Genomic DNA, 21,028 nt, shown 5'->3' with positions numbered 1-21,028 from the left:
TAGTCACTTCACCCCCACCTACATGTGCAAATTACCTCAATTAGCCTGTACCCCCGCACACTGACTCAGTACCGGTAACCCCCAGTATATAGCCTCGTTATTGTGTTCGTTTTTACAAAACATTTTTCTTTTTAACCTTAGTTTGTTTTGGTAAATATTTTCTTAACTCTTTTTGAACTGCACTGTTGGTTAAGGGCTTGTAAGTAAGCATTTCACAGTAAGGTCTATACTTGTTGTATTCGGCACATGTGACAAATAAATAAAGTTTGATTTGGATGGATATGGTAAAGATGGATGGTGAGAGAGAGGTGAAGGAGAGGGAGAGAGAAAGGGAACACACAAAGGGGGAGGGGAGGGGGAGAGAGAGAGTGAGAGAGAAGGATGATGAGCGAGATGATGATGTTGGTGGAGGAGGAAAGAAACATTTCAGAAAAATGTAGGCCCGGATTAAATCTGATCGCAGATCATATGCTGTGTGTCTTTTAAAGGCCATTTCCAACTGAGCAGACATATGCAGTGTTCACCATGAAGGCGAATGAAACATTACCTTTAAAAGCTGCATTGCTTATAACGCGCGACCAGATTGAATCACGGCCTCAAAACACAGGAAGGTTTAACAACCTCATCCTCTTCTTGCTGTTAGTTTGCTATTAGTAGATCTAGAAGTAGTTGATTTAAGGACTGACGTGGACTTGGTGCCAGGCCTACCCTGTGGACTATATTTATCTATCTGGCCAACATGGCACTCGTATCCTCTCACAACACTCTCTTTCCAGACCCACAGTCTGGCTAAACGCCTGAGACGCACTCAACTCAATGTCTCTCTCTCTCTCTCTTACACCTCCTCTCTTTCTCCCTCTCTCTCTGACCCCTCCTCCCTCAATCCCTCTCTTTCTCCCTCTCTCTCTGACCCTCTCTCTCTCTCTCCCTCTCTCTCTGACCCTCTCACTCTTTATTCAATTTTTTTTATTTCTCTCTCACCTTTTCTTTCTTTCTTACTTAATTTCTTTCTTTAAAATCCCCCGACATCTCGCTCTCCTTTTCAATCTCTCCCTCTCTTCTTTCTCTCTCTCTCTCTCTCCCTTCTCCTCTCTCTGTGTCTCCATCAGGAGGTGGTTTATCTCAGTGCTAAGCTGAAGACCTTGGAGCACAGGCAGCAGCGGATCTCCGAGGTCCGAGCCAAGTACGACTGGCTGAAGAAAGAGCTGGAGCAGACCAAGCAGCACCTGATGCTGGAGCCAGAGAAATGGACCACTGAATGTAAGTTTATGCGAGTGTGTGTGTGTGTGTGATACTTATACTGCAGTCACACACAAAACCTTGACACCTACAGTAATCTTGTTGATAATACCTTCTGTCTGGCTACACAGTCAAAGCCCCTACCTCGCTATAATATGGCTGTGGTACAAACACGCGCCCGCACGCGCACTCACACACACACACACACACACACACACACACACACACACACACACACACACACACACACACACACACACACACACACACACACACACACACACACACACACACACACACACACACACAATCTCCCCCTTGTCTCCAATATCAAATCTCTGTTCCATTGCTCAGACCTGTCAGACGGAGCATCATATAACACATAAGTACATCTCATAGCTGACATACCAGCTGATATTGATCCGTCTAATAAACTCACAAAGGCACATATGGCAGAGTTGGATTACACTCATAGCTGCTGGTGATATTTGTCAACAGAAGAAGTGGCACGCAATATTGGTTCAGTGCATTCGGAAAGTATTCAGACCCCGTCCCTTCTGCACATTTTGCTACGTTACAGCCTTGTTCTAAAATAGGTGAAATATTTTCTTTCCCTCATCAATCTACACACAGTACTTTTTTGAAGCACCTTTTCGCAGCGATTACAGCCTTTAGTCTTCTTATGACGCTACAAGCTGCAGATCCTCTCAAGTTCTGTCAGGTTGGATGGGGAGGTTCACTGCACAGCTTTTCCCAGGTCTCTCAGAGATGTTTCTAATGGGTTCAAGTCCAGGCTCTGGCTGGGCCACTCAAGGACATTCAGAGACTTGGTTATGTGCTTAGGGTTGTTGCCCTGTTCATTCGCCCCAGTCTGAGGTCCTGAGCGCTCTGGAGCAGGTTTTCATCAATGATCTCTCTGTACTTTGCTCCGTTCATCTTTCCCTCGATCCTGACTAGTTTATGAGTCCCTGCAGCTGAAAAACATCCCGACAGCATGATGCTGCCACCCCCATGCTTCACCGTAGGGATGGTGCCAGGTTTCCTTCAGAAGTGACACTTGGCATTCAGGCCAAAGAGTTCCTTCTTGGTTTCATCAGACCAGAGAATCTTGTTTCTCATGGTCTGAGAGTCATTTAGGTGCCTTTTGGCAAACTCCAAGTGGACTTTGATGTGCCTTTTACTGAGGAGTGGCTTCTGCCAAGCCACTCTACCATAAAGGCCTGATTGGTGGAGTGCTGCAGAAATGGTTGTACTTCTGGAAGGTTCTCCCATCTCCATAGAGGACCTCTGAAGCTCTGCCAGAGTGACCCGCATGTTCTTGGTCACCTCCCTGACCAAGGCCCTCTCCCCCGATTGCTAAGTATGGCCAGGTGGCCAGCTCTAGGAAGAGTCTTGGTGGTTCCAAACTTCTTCCATTCAAGAATGATGGAGTCCACTGTGTTCTTGGGGACCTTCAATGCTTCAGAATTGTTTTGGTACCCTTCCCCAGATCTGTGCCTTGCACAATCCTGTCTCGGAGCACTACGGACAATTCCTTCAACCTCATGGCTTGGTTTTTCCTCTGACATGCACTGTCAGCTGTGGGACCTTTATATAGGTGTCCAATCAATTGAATTTACCACAGGTGGATTCCAATCAAGGTGTAGAAACATCAAGGATGATCAATGGAAACAGAATGCACCTGAGCAAAGGGTCTAAATAAGGTAAATAAGGTATTTCTGATTTGTTTTTTTACGCTTTGTCATTATGGGGTATTGTGTGTAGATTGATGAGGGAAAAAAATGATTGAATACATTTTAGAGTAAGGCTGTAACGTAACAAAATGTGGAAGAATGAAAGAGGTCGGAATACTTTCCACATGCACTGTAGATCTAGGAGCCTGGATCCTCTCCTCACATTTCAAGGCAGCATTAAGATATTGACTCAGACAGACCAAGCCCTGCTCAGGTAATACCTCCCATCCTTTCTATGCGTTATTGCCGCACTATTGTCTATACTTCCAGGGGTATTGTCAGCTGTAATCTTGTACCCATTCATTTGAACTCCACTCTTAGATCTGCTATTGTTAGCTCAAAACCGAAGCCAACTGTGGTCTACTCACCCAGTGCTTTTGGTTCAAATGGGAATTCCACAAACTTGAATACCCCTTGGTTTTCATATCAGGGCCTGGGATTTTGCACGATAGCAACCAAATCCCATGTAAGTCCGTTTATAGCATTTCATCATTGGTTACTCTGAGTTCCTCATATTGACATTGGCTGCGGCCTCAGGCCCTGTGGTGCTAACCTTGGAAAAGTAATTCAAATTTCTACTCATACTAATAGGGATAGACCGACCAAATGGTGCAGTTCTATGCAAAGTTATTGCCTTACCATATCAATCATCAGACAGGGCCTGCGACCGCCCATTTAATGTAGATTGTTTGAGTTTCCATGTGCCGTTAAAATTCGTAAAGGACTTGGGTTGATACATCTGAACTTTAGGAGCTTACTTCCTAAACTGGATTACATCAAGATCTGGGCTATGCAGACGAATCCGGACATTCTGGTATTGACTGAAACTTGGATCTCTGGGGACATTCTGGACTCTGATATTAATATTGAGGGTTATAATGTGTTTGGAGTTGACAGACATGGTAGAGGTGTTGGAGTGGCCATTTTTATTTAAAAAAAATATATTAAAAAATATATATCTTTCCCTTGACAATTTTTTTGTTGTTACTATCTTCAAGACTTTTTGCACTCGAAAAGTTAACTAGTTTGTTGTCTTCTTTTAGTAAATCAGAAGTTATTATCCTGGGTGACTTAAATTATGATTGGGAAATGCAAGCTTCAGACAATCTAAAAGATGTGTAATGATCTAAACCTAACCCAGCTGGTGACTAAGCCTACACGCCCATAACCCTAAAGATCCCTCAAAGTCAACTCTAATTGAGCTTATTTTAACAAATATGTTCCTACTGTTGCCTTCACCCAAGACATTAGTGCCCATTGCGCAGTTGTTCGGGTTACAGATGTGAGAATAGAAAAATCTAAGCCTTGAGTCATCACAAAGAGGAACTTTAAAAACTTTAATAAACAGGCTTTATTTTAGTGACCTTGATTGTATTTCAGTTATCCCTGAAGTTGATTTAGCTTTGAGTCTTCAACACTATTGTGGATAATCATGTGCCCTTCAAAAAATGAAAGGTTAAAGGTAGATTGAATGCCTGGTACACTATGGAATTTTCAGAAGTCATTCATAAGAGAAGATACTTGAGTCAAGGCCAGGAACACAGGCTTAGGTCTGGGACTGGCAAGCTCTTAAGCAACTGAGGAATCATTGTGTAAGACAAATCAGAAAGGCTAAATCTGATTATTATGTAACCACTCTTTCGGGTTGTAATGGGAAACTGGCTAAATTCTGAAGGGCTCTACTTTCTCCTCTCTGCCACAACAAATTCATTCAGACACTTGCCTCATTACGGAAAAAAATGCATCACTGATGCATCAATCACCATTTTATTTCAGCGGACTATCGCTTTGAAAGAACGTCTAGCCTATTCAGAATGATATTGGGCTGGATGCTGATAGGGGAAACGTGAGAGAGAAATTATAGTCCGTTTTTCTTCAAATGAAATCAAATCACATTTTATTGGTCACATAAAATGTAACGAAATGCATGTGCTTCTAGTTCCGACAGTGCAGCAATATCTAACAATTCCACAACAACTACATAATACACACAAATCTAAGTAAGGAATGGAATAATAATATATACATATACATATATGGATAAGCAATGACAGAGCGGCATAGGCAAGATGCAATAGATGGTATAAAATACAGTATATACATATGAGATAAGTAATGCAAGATATGTAAACATTATGTAATGTAGCATTATTAAAGTGACTAGTTATCCATTTATTAAAGTGGCCAATGATGTCAAGTCTGTATTCAAGCCAAATATCTTCAGCCTCCTGAAGTTGAAGAGGGGCTGTTGCGCCTTCTTCACCACACTGTCTGTGTGAGTGGACCATTTCAGTTTGTCCGTGATGTGTACACCGAGGAACTTGAAACTTTCCACCTTCTCCACTGCTGTCCCGTAGATGTGGATAGGGGGGTGCTCCCTCTGCTTTTTCCTGAAGTCCACAATTATCTCCTTTGTTTTGTTGACGTTGAGTGAGAGGTTGTTTTGCTGACACTACACTCCGAGTGCCCTCACCTCCTCCCTGTAGGTAATCAAGCCTACTACTGTCATGTCGTCTGCAAATTTGATGAACAGGGAGTACAGGAAGGGGCTGAGCACGCACCATTGTGGGGCTCCAGTGTTGAGGATCAGCAAAGTAAGAGATGTTGGTACCTACCTTCACCACCTGAGGGAGGCCCATCAGGAAGACCAGGACCCAATTGCACAGGGCGCCGTTGAGACCCAGGGCCTCAAGCTTAATGATGAGCTTGGAGGATACTGTGGTGTTGAATACTAAGCTATAGTCAATGAACAGCATTCTTACATAGGTATTCCTCTTGTCCAGATCGGATAGGGCAGTGTGCAGTGTTATGGTGATTGCATCGTCTGTGGACCTATTGGGGCGGTAAGCAAATTGAAGTGGGTCTAGGGTGACAGGTAAGGTGTAGGTGATATGGCCATTGACTAGCCTCTCACAGCACTTCATGATGACAGAAGTGTGTACTACGGGGCGATAGTCATTTAGTTCAGTTACCTTTTCCTTCTTGGGTACAGGAACAATGGTGGCCATCTTGAACAGGATGTACCCGTGCATCCTGGGAAAGGGAGAGATTGAATATGCCCGTAAACACACCAGCCAGCTGGTCTGCGCATGCTCTGAGGACGCGGCTAGGGATGCCGTCTGGGTCGGCAGCCTTGCGATGGTTAACGCTTTTAAATATCTTACGTCGGCCAAGGAGAAGGAGAGCCCACAGTCCTTGGTAGCTGGCCGCGTCGGTGGCAGTGTATTATCCTCAAAGCGGGCAAAGAAGATGTTCAGTTTGGCTGGTTTTCCTTTTGTAGTCCGTGATTGTCTGTAGACCCTGCCATATACGTCTCGTGTCTGAGTTGTTGAATTGTGACTCCACTTTGTCACTATACTGACATTTGGCTTGTATGATTGCCTCGCGGAGGGAATAACTACACTGTTTTATTCTGCAATATTCCCAGTCACCTTTCCATGGTTGGTTTGTGTTTTCGGTTTTGCGCAAAGGCCGCCATCTACCCACGGTTTCTGGTTCGGGTAGGTTTTAATAGTCACAGTGGGTACAACATCTGCTATGCATTTCCTTATAACTTCACTCACCAAATACCTCAATATTATTCTCTGAGGCTACCCGGAACATGTACCAGTCTACGTGATCAAAATAATTTTTAAGCGTTGATTCCGATTGGTCAGACCAGTGTTGAATAGTTCTTAGCACGGGTACATCCTGTTTGAGTTTCTGCCTATAGGAAGGGAGGTGCAAAATTAAGTCGTGGTCAGATTTGCCGAAAGGAGGGCGGGGGAGGGCCTTGTATGCATCTCGGAAGTTAGAGTAGCAGTGATACAGAGATTTGCCAGTGTGATTGCTCCAGTCAATATGCTGATATAATTGAAGCAGCCTTGTTCTCAAATTTGCTTTGTCAAAATGCCCAGGTACAATGAATGCAACCTCAGGATATTTGGTTTCCACTTTGCATAAAGTCCAGTGAAGTTCCTTGAGGGCCGCCATGGTATCGGCATGAATACCATGTCAGGAATTCTAGGTCAGGTGAACAAAAGGACTTCAGTTTCTGTATGTTGTTACAATTACGCCATGAGTTGTTAGTCATGAAACATACACCCCCGCCCATCTTCTTCCCGGAAAGATGTTTATTCCTATCAGCGCGACGTACAAAGAATCCAGGCGGCTGTACCGACTCCGACAGCATATCCCGAGAGAGCCATGTTTCTGTGAAACAGAGTATGTTACAATCCGTTAGGTCACTCTGGACATGGCTATTTACAGAAATTAAAGTCCTGGATGCTTTGATAGCAATGGACAACAAGAAATCTACAGGGACCGACCAATTGGATCATGGTCTGCTTAAGTGTGCAGCGCCCATCATTGTTGTCTCAATAACCCACATTTTTTATGTAACATTATCAGGAAATATTCTAATAGTATGGAAAATCAGCTCTTGTGCTGCCACGCCATAAGGGCTGGGAAAGTAGTGACCTTATTGCCCCATTTCAAGGCTTCCTTGTTAAGCTAAGATTCTTGAATCCTTGGTAAATGTACAACTTTGCTCTTTTTTATCTGAGAAATGTATTTAGAATGTAAACCAATCAGGGTTTAGGCCTGGGCATAGCACTATTACAGTAGTCAATGCTTTAGACACAATAGTCACAGTGAGTCCAGCTGTGGTAAATTCAATTGATTAGACATGATTTGGAAAGGCACACACCTGTCTATATAAGGTTCCACAGGTGACCAAGAACCCGATGGTCACTCTGACAGACCTCCAATGTTCCTCTGTGGAGATGGGAGATCGGTCCAGAAAGACAACCTTCTCTGCAGAAGAGTAGCCAGACGGAAGCCACTCCTCTGTAAAAGGCACATGACAGCCCGCTTGGAGTTTGCCTTAAGGCACCTAAAGATTCTCAGACCATGGAAGAAAGAAAGATTCTCTGGTCTGATGAAACCAAGATGGAACTCTTTGTCCTGAATGCCAAGCGTCACTTCTGAAGGACACCTGGCACCATCCCTACGGTGAAGCATGGTGGTGGCAGCATCATGCTGTGGAGATATTTTTCAGGAGCAGGGACTAGGAGACTAGTCAGGATCGATGGAAAGATGAACGGAGCAAAGTACAGAGAGATCCATGGTGAAAACCTGCTCCAGGCACTCAAGACCTGGGGTGAAGGTTAGCCTTCCAACAGGACAACGATCCTAAGCACACAGCCAGGAGTGGCTTCGGGGCAAGTCTCTGATTGTCCTTGAATGGCCCTGCCAGAGCCCGGACTTGAACCCGATCGAACAACTCTGGAGAGACCTGAAAATACCTGTGCAGCGACACTCCCCATCCAACCTGACAGAGCTTGAGAGGGTCTGCAGAAAATAATGGGAGAAACTCCCCAAATACAGGTGTGCCAAGCTTTTAGCATCATACCCAAGAAGCCTCAAGGCTCTAATCTCTGCCAAAGGTGCTTAGAAAAGAGTCTGAATAATTATGTTTCAGTTATTCAGTTTTTTATTTTAACAATTTAAAAAAAATATGTATGTGTGTGTATGTATACGTGTGTGTATGTATGTGTATATATATGTGTATGTATGTGTATATATATATATGTGTGTGTATATATATATATATATGTATGTGTGTGTATGTATATTCCACCATAATTTGCAAATCAATTCATTAAAAATCCTACAATGTGATTTTCTGGATTTTTTCTTCTCATCTTGTCTGTCATAGTTGAAGTGTACCTATGATGAAAATTACAGGCATCTCTCATCTTTTTAAGTGGGAGAACTTGCACAATTGGTGGCTGACTAAATACTTTTTTGCCCCACTGTACATAGTTTAGTTTATTTTATTTTTACAGGGACAGTGCACATTAATCAACGTTTCAGTAAAAGTGCCGGTTTTAGCCATCCGGCTAATTTTCAACCGCAGTCCCTGGGCAGATTATTAAAAACAATTACAATATAGACAATAGCACCATAGACATAGCAACATAGCAACATAGGACAAGCAAGACATAGCATACAGACAGAGCAACATAGAACAAAAAGCAGCAAGACAAAATTCATAAAAGCAACAAAGTGTTTCCACACCTCACAAGCTTCAGACAACATGGAAAGCGGCAACACACAGCTAGGGACCATGTTCACAAATCTGATTGACCTTTAGCCATGTCTTCAAGCATTTTGTGAAAGTGTGATATGTGGTGCAGTTATGTGTGTCTGATGGCAGTGTATTCCAGACATGGGAAGCTCTCACAGAGAATGCAGATTTACTAAAGGTGCTTTTCCTTAGGGGAACTATACAGTCACCTCTCATGGTAGACCTTGTGGATCTGCTGCCATATGTCTGGGTTTTCTGTTTAACAAAAATATTGAGTGGAGGGGGAGCCAGGCCATTAAGGATCTTGAATACAAGACATGCGTCGGTGTATTGCACAAGATTTTCCCAACTCAAGAGCTCATGTTTTCTAAGGATGTGACAATGATGATGGCTATTGGGCTTCCTATCAAGCACTTTGAGAGCCTGTTTGTAGACAGACTGAATAGGTTTTAATGTTGTACAGCAAGCTTGGGCCCAACTAGTCAAGCAGTATGTTAAGTGGGGGAGTATCATAGATTTGAAGTACAGTTTTGCTACCTCTGTAGTCAAACAATTTAGTATAAATCGGAAATTAGCTAGATTGAATTTAGTTATTTGAATTACGTTTTTCACATGCTTTTTAAAAGAGAGGTTGGAATCAAGTATGATGCCAGGGTACTTAAAATCGGATACCACCTGGAGATTCTCCCCTGACACATAGACATCTGGCTCAGTAGCATCTGTTGCCATCTTTGTGAAGAACATGCAAACAGTTTTTTTCACATTGAGATGCAAACACGAGTCACTGAGCGACTTTGTAACCTGGACCATTACAGTAGTGAGTTCTTGTGCAGCTTGTTGTTTGCTCTTTGCATGCACATATATCACTGTATCATCTGCATACATTTGAACATCAGACCCAGTACAGACAGAAGGCAGATCATTAATGTACAGGCTGAACAGGAGGGGCCCCAGTATTGACCCTTGGGGCACGCCCACATCATAGCTACGAGTGGGCGACAGCTCATTGCTCACTCTGACACACTGAGTTCTGCCTTCAAGGTATGATTTCATCCATCTCAAGGCATCAGGGGAAAAGTTGAACTTGGACAATTTTGTGATGAGAATCTCATGGTTAACAGTATCAAAAGCCTTCCTTAGGTCCAGAAACACAGCCCCAACAGCACCCCCTTTGTCCATCTTGGACTTCACATTTTCCAGAAGAAAGCAGTTGGCCGTTTCTGTGGAGTGTTTCGCTCTGAAGCCAAACTGCATGGAGTGTAATGTGAAAGGGCTGTTGTTGAGGTGGGCAATCAGTTGTTCTGCTACACACTTTTCAACAACCTTTGACACCACAGGTAGTATACTAATGGGCCTGTAGTTACTCACGTCAGCAGGGTCGCCTGATTTAAAGATGGCCGTTATTATGGCCGACTTCCGTACCCTTGGAAACACACAGAGACCAATAGATGTGTTGGTGACCTTAGTAATGGGGCCAATGAGTGACTCTTTGTAGTTTTTAAGAAAGGTAGAGTCCATCCCAAACACATCTTTGGCTTTAGAGTTCTTTAGTGAGCTAATCACCTTGTTCACCTTTGACTCAGAAACCTCCCTTATGATGAAGACAGGTTGAGTGTCATTCACTAGCACTGAGCCCAAGAAATCAGTGGAGGGGTTCTGTGTCAGTAACCTGACAGAGTCAATAAAGTAGGAATTGAAGGCTGTTGCTATTTCAACTGCATCCTGTGTTAGATTGTTATTCACCATGATTTCTAGTCTTTTTGCAGTGTTACTATGGTCTTTCCCTGTTAACTTTTTTAGATTCTCCCATATCAATTTAGAATTTCCCTTTGCTTCACCAATTATGTTAATAAAAAAGTTTGCCTTGGCCTGTCTGATTTCTTTTATGACCTTATTTCTCAACATGGTAAACCTACGTCTGTCATGCTCTAATTTAGATTTTAGGGCTGTTTTTAGAGCATAATCTCGTTCTTTCATCAATTTCCAGATTTCTCCATTTAGCCAAGGAAGAGTGCTCTTTTGGGCAGGTTTGGATTTGATTTTCTTTAGGAAGCCATTTATTGTAGTCTGGATTGTGGATAGAAAAACCTGACTATCAGCTTCCGCGTCTGTATAGGACAAGAGATCATTCCAGTTTATTCCCTTAATTGCTTTTTCAAAATAGTTTAATTCACTCTTAGGTATTCTGAGTTGATCCGGCTTTCTAACAGTAGAGAGGTTAAACCTGCTCTTAGACAGCTTTCTGGCTATAAGTGTCAGATTATGATCAGACAGCCCAGTAACCATATTGAATGATTTAGTCACTCTCTCTGGTTTATTACTGAACACCAAATCAATCTGTGTTTTAGAGCAACAAGTCACCCTGGTTGGCCCTTTAACCTGTTAGTCCACTAGGGGCATTATTTCATTTTTGGATAAAAAGACGTGCCCATTTTAAGCGCAATATTTTGTCACGAAAAGATGCTTGACTATGCTTGGAATTGATCGTTTTGGAAAGAAGACACTCTTGCGTTTCCAGAACTGCAAAGATTTTCACTGTGAGTGCCTTATAACAAAAGCTCCAGGCAAAACCAAGATGTTTGAGCGACCAGGAAATGAACAGGATTTCTGAAGGTACGTTTTCCATGATCGCCTTATATGGCTGTGAATGCGACAGGAATGAACGGACACTTTCTAGCGTTTCCCCAAGGTGTCTGCAGCATTGTGTCGTATTTGTAGGCATATCATTGGAAGATTGACCATAAGAGACTACAATTGCCAAGTGTCCCGCACGGTGTCTGCGTGGAAATTGGTGCGCAAAAGTCAGCTACCAGTATTTTTCCATCCGAATCAGAGAACAAAGAAGGCTTCTAGGACTGCCATTTCAATGAAGAGATATATGACAAAACACCTTGAGGATTTATTCAAACAACGTTTTCCATGTTTCAGTCGATATTATGGAGTTAATTCGGAAAAAGTTTGACGTGTAGGTGACTGAATTTTCGGTTAGTTTCGGTAGCCAAATGCATAGTAACAAAACGGAACGATGTGTCCTACACAAGAATCTTTCAGGAAAAACTGGACATCTGCTATGTAACTGAGAGTCTCCTCATTGAAACATCTGAAGTTCTTCAAAGGTAAATTATTTTATTTGATCCCTTTGCTGGTTTTTGTGAATATGTTGCGTGCAAAATGCTAACGCTAAATGCTAAGCTAGCTATCACCACTCTTACACAAATTATTGATTTTCTCTGGTTCTAAAGCATATTTTGAAAATCTGAGACGACAGGATTGTTAAGAAAAGGATAAGCTTGAGAGCAGGCATATTTATTTAATTTCATTAGCGATTTTTAGAAATCGCTAACGTTGCGTTATGGTAATGAGCTTGAGGCTGTAGTAACGCGACCGCATGTGGGATGGGGCGGACTATGAGGTTAACTAGCTGTGTAAGGTCAAAGGTATTAGTGATCCGTTTGAGGGTTTTCCTACAACACTTGTCTTCATAATTAATGTTAAAATCTCCCATTAAGATGACCTCTTTCCCAAAATCAGATTCCCTAAGCATGGTATTAACCTCATAGTCCGCCCCATCCCGCATGCGGTCGCGTGTTTTGTCATATATCTCTTCATTGAAATGCCGTCCCTGGAAGCCTGCATTCTTCTCTGATTCGGATGGAAAAATACTGGTAGCTGACTTTTGCGCACCAATTTCCATGCAGACACCGTGCGGGACACTTGGCAATTGTAGTCTCTTATGGTCAATCTTCCAATGATATGCCTACAAATACGTCACAATGCTGCAGACACCTTGGGGAAACAAGAGAAAGTGTCCGTTCATTCCTGTCGCATTCACAGCCATATAAGGCGATCATGGAAAACGTAGCCTCAGAAATCCTGTTCATTTCCTGGTCGGTCAAACATCTTGGTTTTGCCTGAAGCATTTGTTCTAGGGCACTCACAGTGAAAATCTTTGCAGTTCTGGAAACGTAAGAGTGTCTTCTTTCCAAAACTATCAATTCCAAGCATAGTCAAGCATCTTTTCGTGACAAAATATTGCGCTTAAAACGGGCACGTCTTTTTATCCAAAAATGAAATACTGCCCCTATAGGACTAACAGGTTAAACTGATCAAAAAACACACTTTTGGTGGAAGGTGGCCTATACATTCCAATGAGGGTAAAAGACATTTGGGGAGACAGTGTAACGTTCAGGCCGATACATTCTAGTTCATTATCACATGACCACTCAATTTGTTTACATCGGATATGTTCTTTAATGTAAATCATCACACCCCCTCCTCTTCCTTCAATCCTGTCTCTCCTGTACACACACACACATATATATATATATATATATATATATATATATATATATATATATATATATATATATATATACATATTATTATTTTTTTTTTCATATTGTATTAATCAGGGCACATTTAAAAAAAGACCTAGGTTTCAATATGTCCTCCCTGTTAAAATAAAGGTTACATTTTCTTCTTATACAAAGATGCGGCTACAATGTGGATCAGATCGAATATGCATGCTAGTGTATCGGATGTGAAACGGCTAGCTTAGTTAGCGGTGGTTCGCGCTAAATAGCGTTTCAATCGGTGACGTCACTTGCTCTGAGACCTTGAAGTAGTGGTTCCCCTTGCTCTGCAAGGGCCGCGGCTTTTGTGGAGCGATGGGTAACGATGCTTCGTGGGTGACTGTTGTTGATGTGTGCAGAGGGTCCCTGGTTCGCGAGGGGACGGTCTAAAGTTATACTGTTACACTAGCACCAGGTATAAACAAGGCTTCTGTCCCTGTCTCTATAACATGGGTTGTAACAAATGTCAAATGTCCTTCTTTCTGTCTCTGTCCGTCTCTCTGTTCCTGTCTCTGCCCCTGGTTGTAACATATCGTCTCTCTGTCCTCTCCCCATAGTTGACCTGCAGCAGACGTTTGAGGTGGACTCTCTGGAGTACCTGGAGGCTCTAGAGGTGATGACAGACAGACTGGAGACCAGGGTCAACTTCTGCAAGGCTCACCTCATGATGGTCACCTGCTTCGACGTGACCTGCTGCCGCAGGTAGACCCACGGACGGACCACACCTCCGCTAGGACCGTTAGGACCCAAAGGACTAGGAGCAGCTCGGATACAACAGCAGAGAGAGGGATGGAGTGGAGGGAGGGATTTCCTTGAGGAGGAAGAAGAAGAAGAAGAACAAAGGCAGACACTAAAGATGAATATTTTTTTAAGCAGCGGGACAGGGAGCGAGGGAGGGAGGGAGAGGAGGATGAAGAAGAGAATGAAGAGGAGGAAGAGAGGGTGTTTTTTTAACATTTTTAAATGAGGAGTATATCTCCCACCTGACAGGAAGAGCACTTTTACTGTGGAGTTGTTGGAGATGAAGTTTGTAAATAAAGTTGTGCTTGCTTTGAATAAGGACTGGCTGACAGACGGCTATAGACACGTAGGGAAAAAAAGAGAAAAGAACGACAGAAAAGAAAAGAAAACCAACCTTGTGTGTGAAAGACAAGTGCCTTGCGAACACTTCGAAATCGGAACCATTGCTCCTGTATTTGTGTACAGATGGTGCTAGCTGAAAAAAAGAAGAGATCTCAAAAGTAAAAAAAAGAAATAAGTTGTGGAAAGTAAAAACCACAGCTCCGTTTTACTCGGTGTTTCCTCCCCTGACTAGCTGTTCTCAGTGGCTTGTATTGTTCTGCACTAGTTAGGATTCAACTTTAGGAACTGCTACGTGTACGTTTTCTATACCTCTTTTTAAAAATTCTCTGAAGACAGTGACACCACACAGAGTGCTTTAGGGGATAGGAAATGATGTATAAGGACGGACAAGACCCAGGGAAGGGAGGTGGTGGTGGTGGTTTATCTTATGGCCCATTGATTTCATTGTCATCCCTCAGGCTATGTTAACTGAAGTATTCAGTCGGGGGTTCAGGCCTAACACACACCCACCACCCACACGTCCCCTAACGATGATCAAGAGGTGCAGAGAGACATCAGCTAGAAAGGAGGGGAGATGGAGGGATGAACAAAGGCTAAAAGAAAATGTTATCATTAGGGGAACATCATAATAACGACCATAGAAGGGGATGGGTGTGACCATGTGATTAATGGGTTAAAGGGACACTGCTCTATTCTACAGGTCTAAAAAATGGGGGACATCTGAGTTTAAATATGAGTGTAGAGGAAAATGTCCCATTCACTCTGCTTGGTGCCACTGTCGTGGTGCATTCACTTTCATAATAGTTTGGTGCTTGAGACAGTTTCAGATCTAAATGTTTGTATACACATACATACATATATATATACACATATATACACACATACATATATATATATATATATATACAGTAGGAGTTATTTTAACTCGTTTTTCAAACATTGCACAAATTTCTTGTTAACAAACTATAATTTTGGCAAGTCGGTTTGGACATCTACTTTGTGCATGACACAAGTCATTTTTCCAACAGAAGTTTACATACCCTAAGTTGACTGTGCCTTTAAACAGCTTGGAAAATTCCAGAAAATAATGTCATGGCTTTAGAATCTTCTGATAGGCTAATTGACATTGGAGGTGTACCTGTGGATGTATTTGAAGGCCTACTTTCAAACTCAGTGCGTATTTGCTTGACATCATGGGGAAATCTAAAGACATATCAGCCAAGACCTCAGAAAAACAATTGTAGACCTCCACAAGTCTGGTTCATCCAATTTCCAATCGCATGAAGGTACCACGTTCATCTGTACAAACAATAGTACGGAAGTATAAATACCGCCATAAAAAAGCCAGACTACAGTTTGCAAATGCACATAGGGACAAATATCATACTTTTTGGAGAAATGTCCTCTGGTCTGATGAAACAAAAATAGAACTGTTTGGCCATAATGACCATCGTTATGTTTGGAGGAAAAAGGGGGAGGCTTGTAAGCCGAAGAACACCATCCCAACCGTGAAGCACCGGGGTGGCAACATCATGTTGTGGGGTGCTTTGCTGCAGGAGGGACTGGTGCTATATTCACAAAATAGATGGCAGAATGAGGGAGGAAAATTAGGTGGATTTACTGAAGCAACATCTCAAGACATCAGTCAGGAAGTTAAAGCTTGGTCGCAAATGGGTCTTCCAAATGGATAATGACCCCAAGCATACTTCCAAAGTTGTGGCAAAATGGCTAAAGGCCAACAAAGTCAAGGAGTGGCCATCACAAAGCCCTGACCTCAATCCTATAGAACATTTGTGGGCAGAACTGAAAAAGTGTGTGCGAGCAAGGAGGCCTACAAACCTGACTCAGTTCCACCAGCTCTGTCAGGAGGAATGGGTCAAAATTCACCCAACTTATTGTAGGAAACTTGTGGAAGGCTACGTGAAACGTTTGACCCAAGTTAAACAATTTAAAGGCAATGCTACCAAATACTAATTAAGTGTATGTAAACTTCTGACCCACTGGGAATGTCATGAAAGAAATTAAAGCTAAAATAAATCATTTTCTCTTCTATTATTCTGATATTTCACATTCTTAAAATAAACTGACCTAAAACAGGGTATTTTTACTAGGATTAAATGTCAGGAATTGTGAAAAACAGAATTTGGCTTAGGTTGTATGTAAACTTCCGACTTCAACTGTATACATATGTGTGTGTATATATACATATATGCAAATGTATGTGTATATATACACAGGGGCACAAAAGTATTTAGTCAGCCACCAATTGTGCAAGTTCTCCCACTTAAAAAGATGAGAGAGGCCTGTAGTTTTCATTATAGGTACACTTCAACTATGACAGACAAGATGAGAAAAAAAATCCAGAAAATCACATTGTAGGTTTTTTTATGAATTTATTTGCAAATGATGGTGGAAAATAAGTATTTGGTCACCTACAAACAAGCAAGATTTCTGGCTCTCACAGACCTGTACCTTCTTCAACAGGCCCCTCTGTCCTCCACTCGTTACCTGTATTAATGGCACCTGTTTGAACTTGTTATCAGTATAAAAGACACCTGTCCATAACCTCAAACAGTCACACTCCAAACTCCACTATGGCCAAGACCAAAGAGCTGTCAAAGGACACCAGAAACAAAATGGTAGACCTGCACCAGGCTGGGAAGACTGAATCTGCAATAGGTAAGCAGCTTGGTTTGAAGAAATCAACTGTGGGAGCAATTATTAGGAAATGGAAGACATACAAGACCACTGATAATCTCCCTCGATGTGGATCTCCACGCAAGATCTCATCCCGTGGGGTCAAAGTGATCACAAGAACGGTGAGCAAAAATCCCAGAACCACACGGGGGGACCTAGTGAATGACCTGCAGAGAGCTGGGACCTAAGTAACAAAGCCTACCATCAGTAACACACTACGCCACCAGGGACTCAAATCCTGCAGTGCCAGACGTGTCCCCCTGCTTAAGCCAGTACATGTTCAGGCCCATCTGAAGTTTGCTAGAGAGCATTTGGATGATCCAGAAGAAGATTGGGAGAATGTCATATGGTCAGATGAAACCAAAATATAACTTTTTGGTAAAAACTCAACTCGTCGTGATTGGAGGACAAAGAATGCGGAGTTGCATCTAAAGAACACCATACCTACTGTGAAGCATGTGGGTGGAAACATCATGCTTTGGGGCTGTTTTTGTGCAAAGGAACCAGGACGATTGATCCGTGTAAAGGAAATAATGAATGGGGCCATGGATCGTGAGATTTTGAGTGAAAACATCCTTCCATCAGCAAGGGCATTGAAGATGAAACGTGGCTGGGTCTTTCAGCATGACAATGATCCAAAACACACCGCCCGGACAACGAAGGAGTGGCTTCGTAAGAAGCATTTCAAGGTCCTGGAGTGGCCTAGCCAGTCTCCAGATCTCAACCCCATAGAAAATCTTTGGAGGGAGTTGAAAGTCTGTGTTGCCTAGCAACAGCCCTAAAACATCACTGCTTTTGAGGAGATCTGCATGGAGGAATGGGCCAAAATACCAGCAACAGTGTGTGAAAACCTTGTGAAGACTTACAGAAAACATTTGACCTCTGTCATTGCCAAAAAAAAGGGTATATAACAAAGTATTGAGATAAACTTTTGTTATTGACCAAATACTTATTTTCCACCATAATTTGCAAATAAATTCATTCAAAATCCTACAATTGGATTTTTTTTCTCATTTTGTCTGTCATAGTTGAAGTGTACCTATGATACAAATTACAGGCCTCTCTCATCTTTTTAAGTGGGAGAACATGCACAAGTGGTGGCTGACTAAATACTTTTTTTGCCACACTGTATATACATACATATATATATATATATATATATATATATATATATACACATATATATATATATGTATATATATATACACATATACACATATATATATATATATATATATATATATATACACATATACACATATATATATATACACATATATAGCTTGTTTCCTAAAATAACTTTCAGACATAAATGCTTCTTCTTCATCTTACCATCATATTTAACGACGTAGTGTCCTTGGCTGTTTTGAAAGGCATTTATAAAAAAATATATATATTTTTTATTATCATCCTCATCATTCCCTCTCCCTCCCTTTCGTGAGAGGTCATGCCCCTTGCCCTTTCACCTATCCCCTATGTCATGGTCATGAATGAAGTATCTTATTTATTTAACTCAGGAGGCATGCTGGAACAGAGAGGTGCTGGAACCGAGAGTTGCTTGTATTGTATAATGTATTATCCACACACCTTTTGGTCTGCAAAGTTACTATGCATTCAAAAAAATACAAAATAATGTACATATGCTGAGCCCATTTCATATATAGATAGATTACAACATATACACTATCGTCTTTATTTGAGATTTTATTTTTTTCCTCCGCTATTTTGGTTTGTTACTTCCTCCTTTGAGATGGAAATTGCACGATTTGATGGGGGTAGGAAGAAGTAGTCCCCTAATGGTTAAGATATGATTCAAGATAGGTAATCTGATCCTAGATCTGTTCCTAAGGGCAGCTTCTACCTGGAGCCTGTTGAAGATAGTACTCTCCAGAGTCACGTTCGGCTGCAACATTACAAAACCTGTGCGTAGAAACGTGTTGTGGATAAAAAAAAGATGATTGTCTTGAAAGGCTAGGGAATCGAGTCTGCTCTATTCGTTACATTTCTATCTGCGAAGTTTGAACATCTTACCTTCCTGAATACACCCTGGTCACGTCTGTGTTTGTCACCATGGAAACGTCCCACTCCGCTGTCATGGGGTCGGATGTGTTGTAAAGAGATCTATTCCTCTGGTTGCACAGTCTCTGAGAGGAGTGAGAGAGGTAGCCTACTGTAGATAGCAGGATTGGACACAACTTAATTTAGTCAATTTCGGGAAGGGAACAAATCCTCACAGAACAAAACAGCAGGCTTCAAATCTTGAAATGGTATTCAGCCAAAACGTCTCCTGAGAAGACGAAATAGAAATGGAATTTACCCGTAGTCCCATCCCGTGCTAGGCCTTACGGTGCTTTGGCTGGGCTAATTTGTGTGTGTGTTTTGAGAGAGACAGATGCACAGACCAGAGAGACAGACTATGGTTGTGTTCAGAAGGCACAAAACGGGGAGAAATAAACCAGTTTGAAATGGGAAATGAAAAAAGTTGGACCAACAATGTTTCTTCCTAATTGTGCCTGCTTGAACCCGACCCATGTCTGTGTGTAACTGTCAGCAGGAACACTTCGAACAGAGAAACGAACTGAGAATCTGACAGTGACGCAAGGATTGCTGTAAATAAAGGATTGTATTGGAGGAGATGAGTTGTCAATTTATTCTCTCAATTTCTTCTACACATCCACCCAGTTACCGTGCTCAACAATCCTCAGATTGAATATGAGTTTTAGTAAACCAACCATCGTCCCACAAAGCAATATGGGCACAATCATAATGTAGACAAGATCAGAACAAAGGACTTATGTCAGTACCAGGTATAAACGGGGCTAGTAAGAGTAATATTACGAACTGAGCATTTGAACCAATGTCTACCATAGATGGAACCCACTTAGTGAAACCAGGCTCCATCCACCCAGGTTTAGCTGCAGTGTCTGTCATGTAACAGATTGTCGACGTTGTGACACATCATTCCTTCTCAGGTACTCCCCAGTGGCGGTATTAGCATACAACAGCAGAGAGCCATCCTTCTCTTTGCCTCTACATCTCACTGGGTGTTACTTCTACTGTGTGCGTGTAGGTCTACAATAGTCATTTCTCTTTCCCAATGGAGGAGAAGCAGTATCAGTGCCCGCGACCGCGACCAAGTGAGCCTTTTGTTGTCATTAGAATGTATTTGTAATATTAATGTCGCTCCGCAAGTACAATAACTTTGCCATTGAGAGAGAGAGAGAGAGAGAGAGAGAGAGAGAGAGAGAGAGAGAGAGAGAGAGAGAGAGAGAGAGAGAGAGAGAGAGAGAGAGAGAGAGAGAGAGAGAGAGAGAGAGAAAGGCCTCTGGTGGGTTACTAGGGTTCTATATTCTCAGCCCCTGGATGAAACGTTGCTCCTGACACCCTGCTTTGAACACCCACACGAGGGGAGAGGAGAGAAGGAGGGAGAGGCCTGTCCATGGGTGCATGAAAGGGGGTGAGGGGCCCAGGAGAGAGGAGAGAACAAATCCCATTGGTGGATGAAGAATAGGAGCTTTCCCTCCCTCTCTTTCTCTGTCTTACTGTATCCACAGTACTTCCCCATTGTCTTCACACATGGACACATCTGTAAATCTCAGCACCCTGACGCAACCCTTTGGTATAACTCACAGACATGGTAACGTGTGACTGTGGATGTTTCTCCTTAGGTATCTGTGTGTGTGTGTTCTCCCTCTCTCTTCTTCTCCCTCCGTCTGTCTCTGAAACGGAAACCAACCAGTCCCTGGTCATCTACTCTCCCACAGCTCGCAGCTATTTGATCCACGACGCAGTTCATTAACAGGATAGTCGTGCGATAAGATATGTTCAGACAAGGAAGGAAACGATTGAGGTTT

The 21,028-nt window shown here is 42.4% G+C and overlaps 1 protein-coding gene across 2 annotated transcripts in view; it reads left to right on the top strand.

Annotated features, from left to right (window-relative positions):
- Positions 1 to 19,805, top strand: part of kif26ba (kinesin family member 26Ba) — a 179,250-nt gene extending 159,445 nt beyond the window's left edge. For both annotated transcript variants that reach the window (XM_052496991.1, XM_052496990.1), the window contains exons 18-19: positions 1,110 to 1,260; positions 13,952 to 19,805. In XM_052496991.1, coding sequence (XP_052352951.1) covers positions 1,110 to 1,260; positions 13,952 to 14,100 — 300 coding nt within the window. In that variant the 3' untranslated portion in view covers positions 14,101 to 19,805. The remainder of the gene's footprint in view (positions 1 to 1,109; positions 1,261 to 13,951) is intronic.
- Positions 19,806 to 21,028: the final 1,223 nt, after the last annotated feature.

This window comes from Oncorhynchus keta, chromosome 35 (genome assembly GCF_023373465.1).
Source record: "Oncorhynchus keta strain PuntledgeMale-10-30-2019 chromosome 35, Oket_V2, whole genome shotgun sequence".
In the NCBI taxonomy this organism is placed as follows: domain Eukaryota; kingdom Metazoa; phylum Chordata; class Actinopteri; order Salmoniformes; family Salmonidae; genus Oncorhynchus; species Oncorhynchus keta.
The sequence above is the reverse complement of the archived record's forward strand: the minus strand, read 5'-3'. Positions and strand labels throughout refer to the sequence as shown.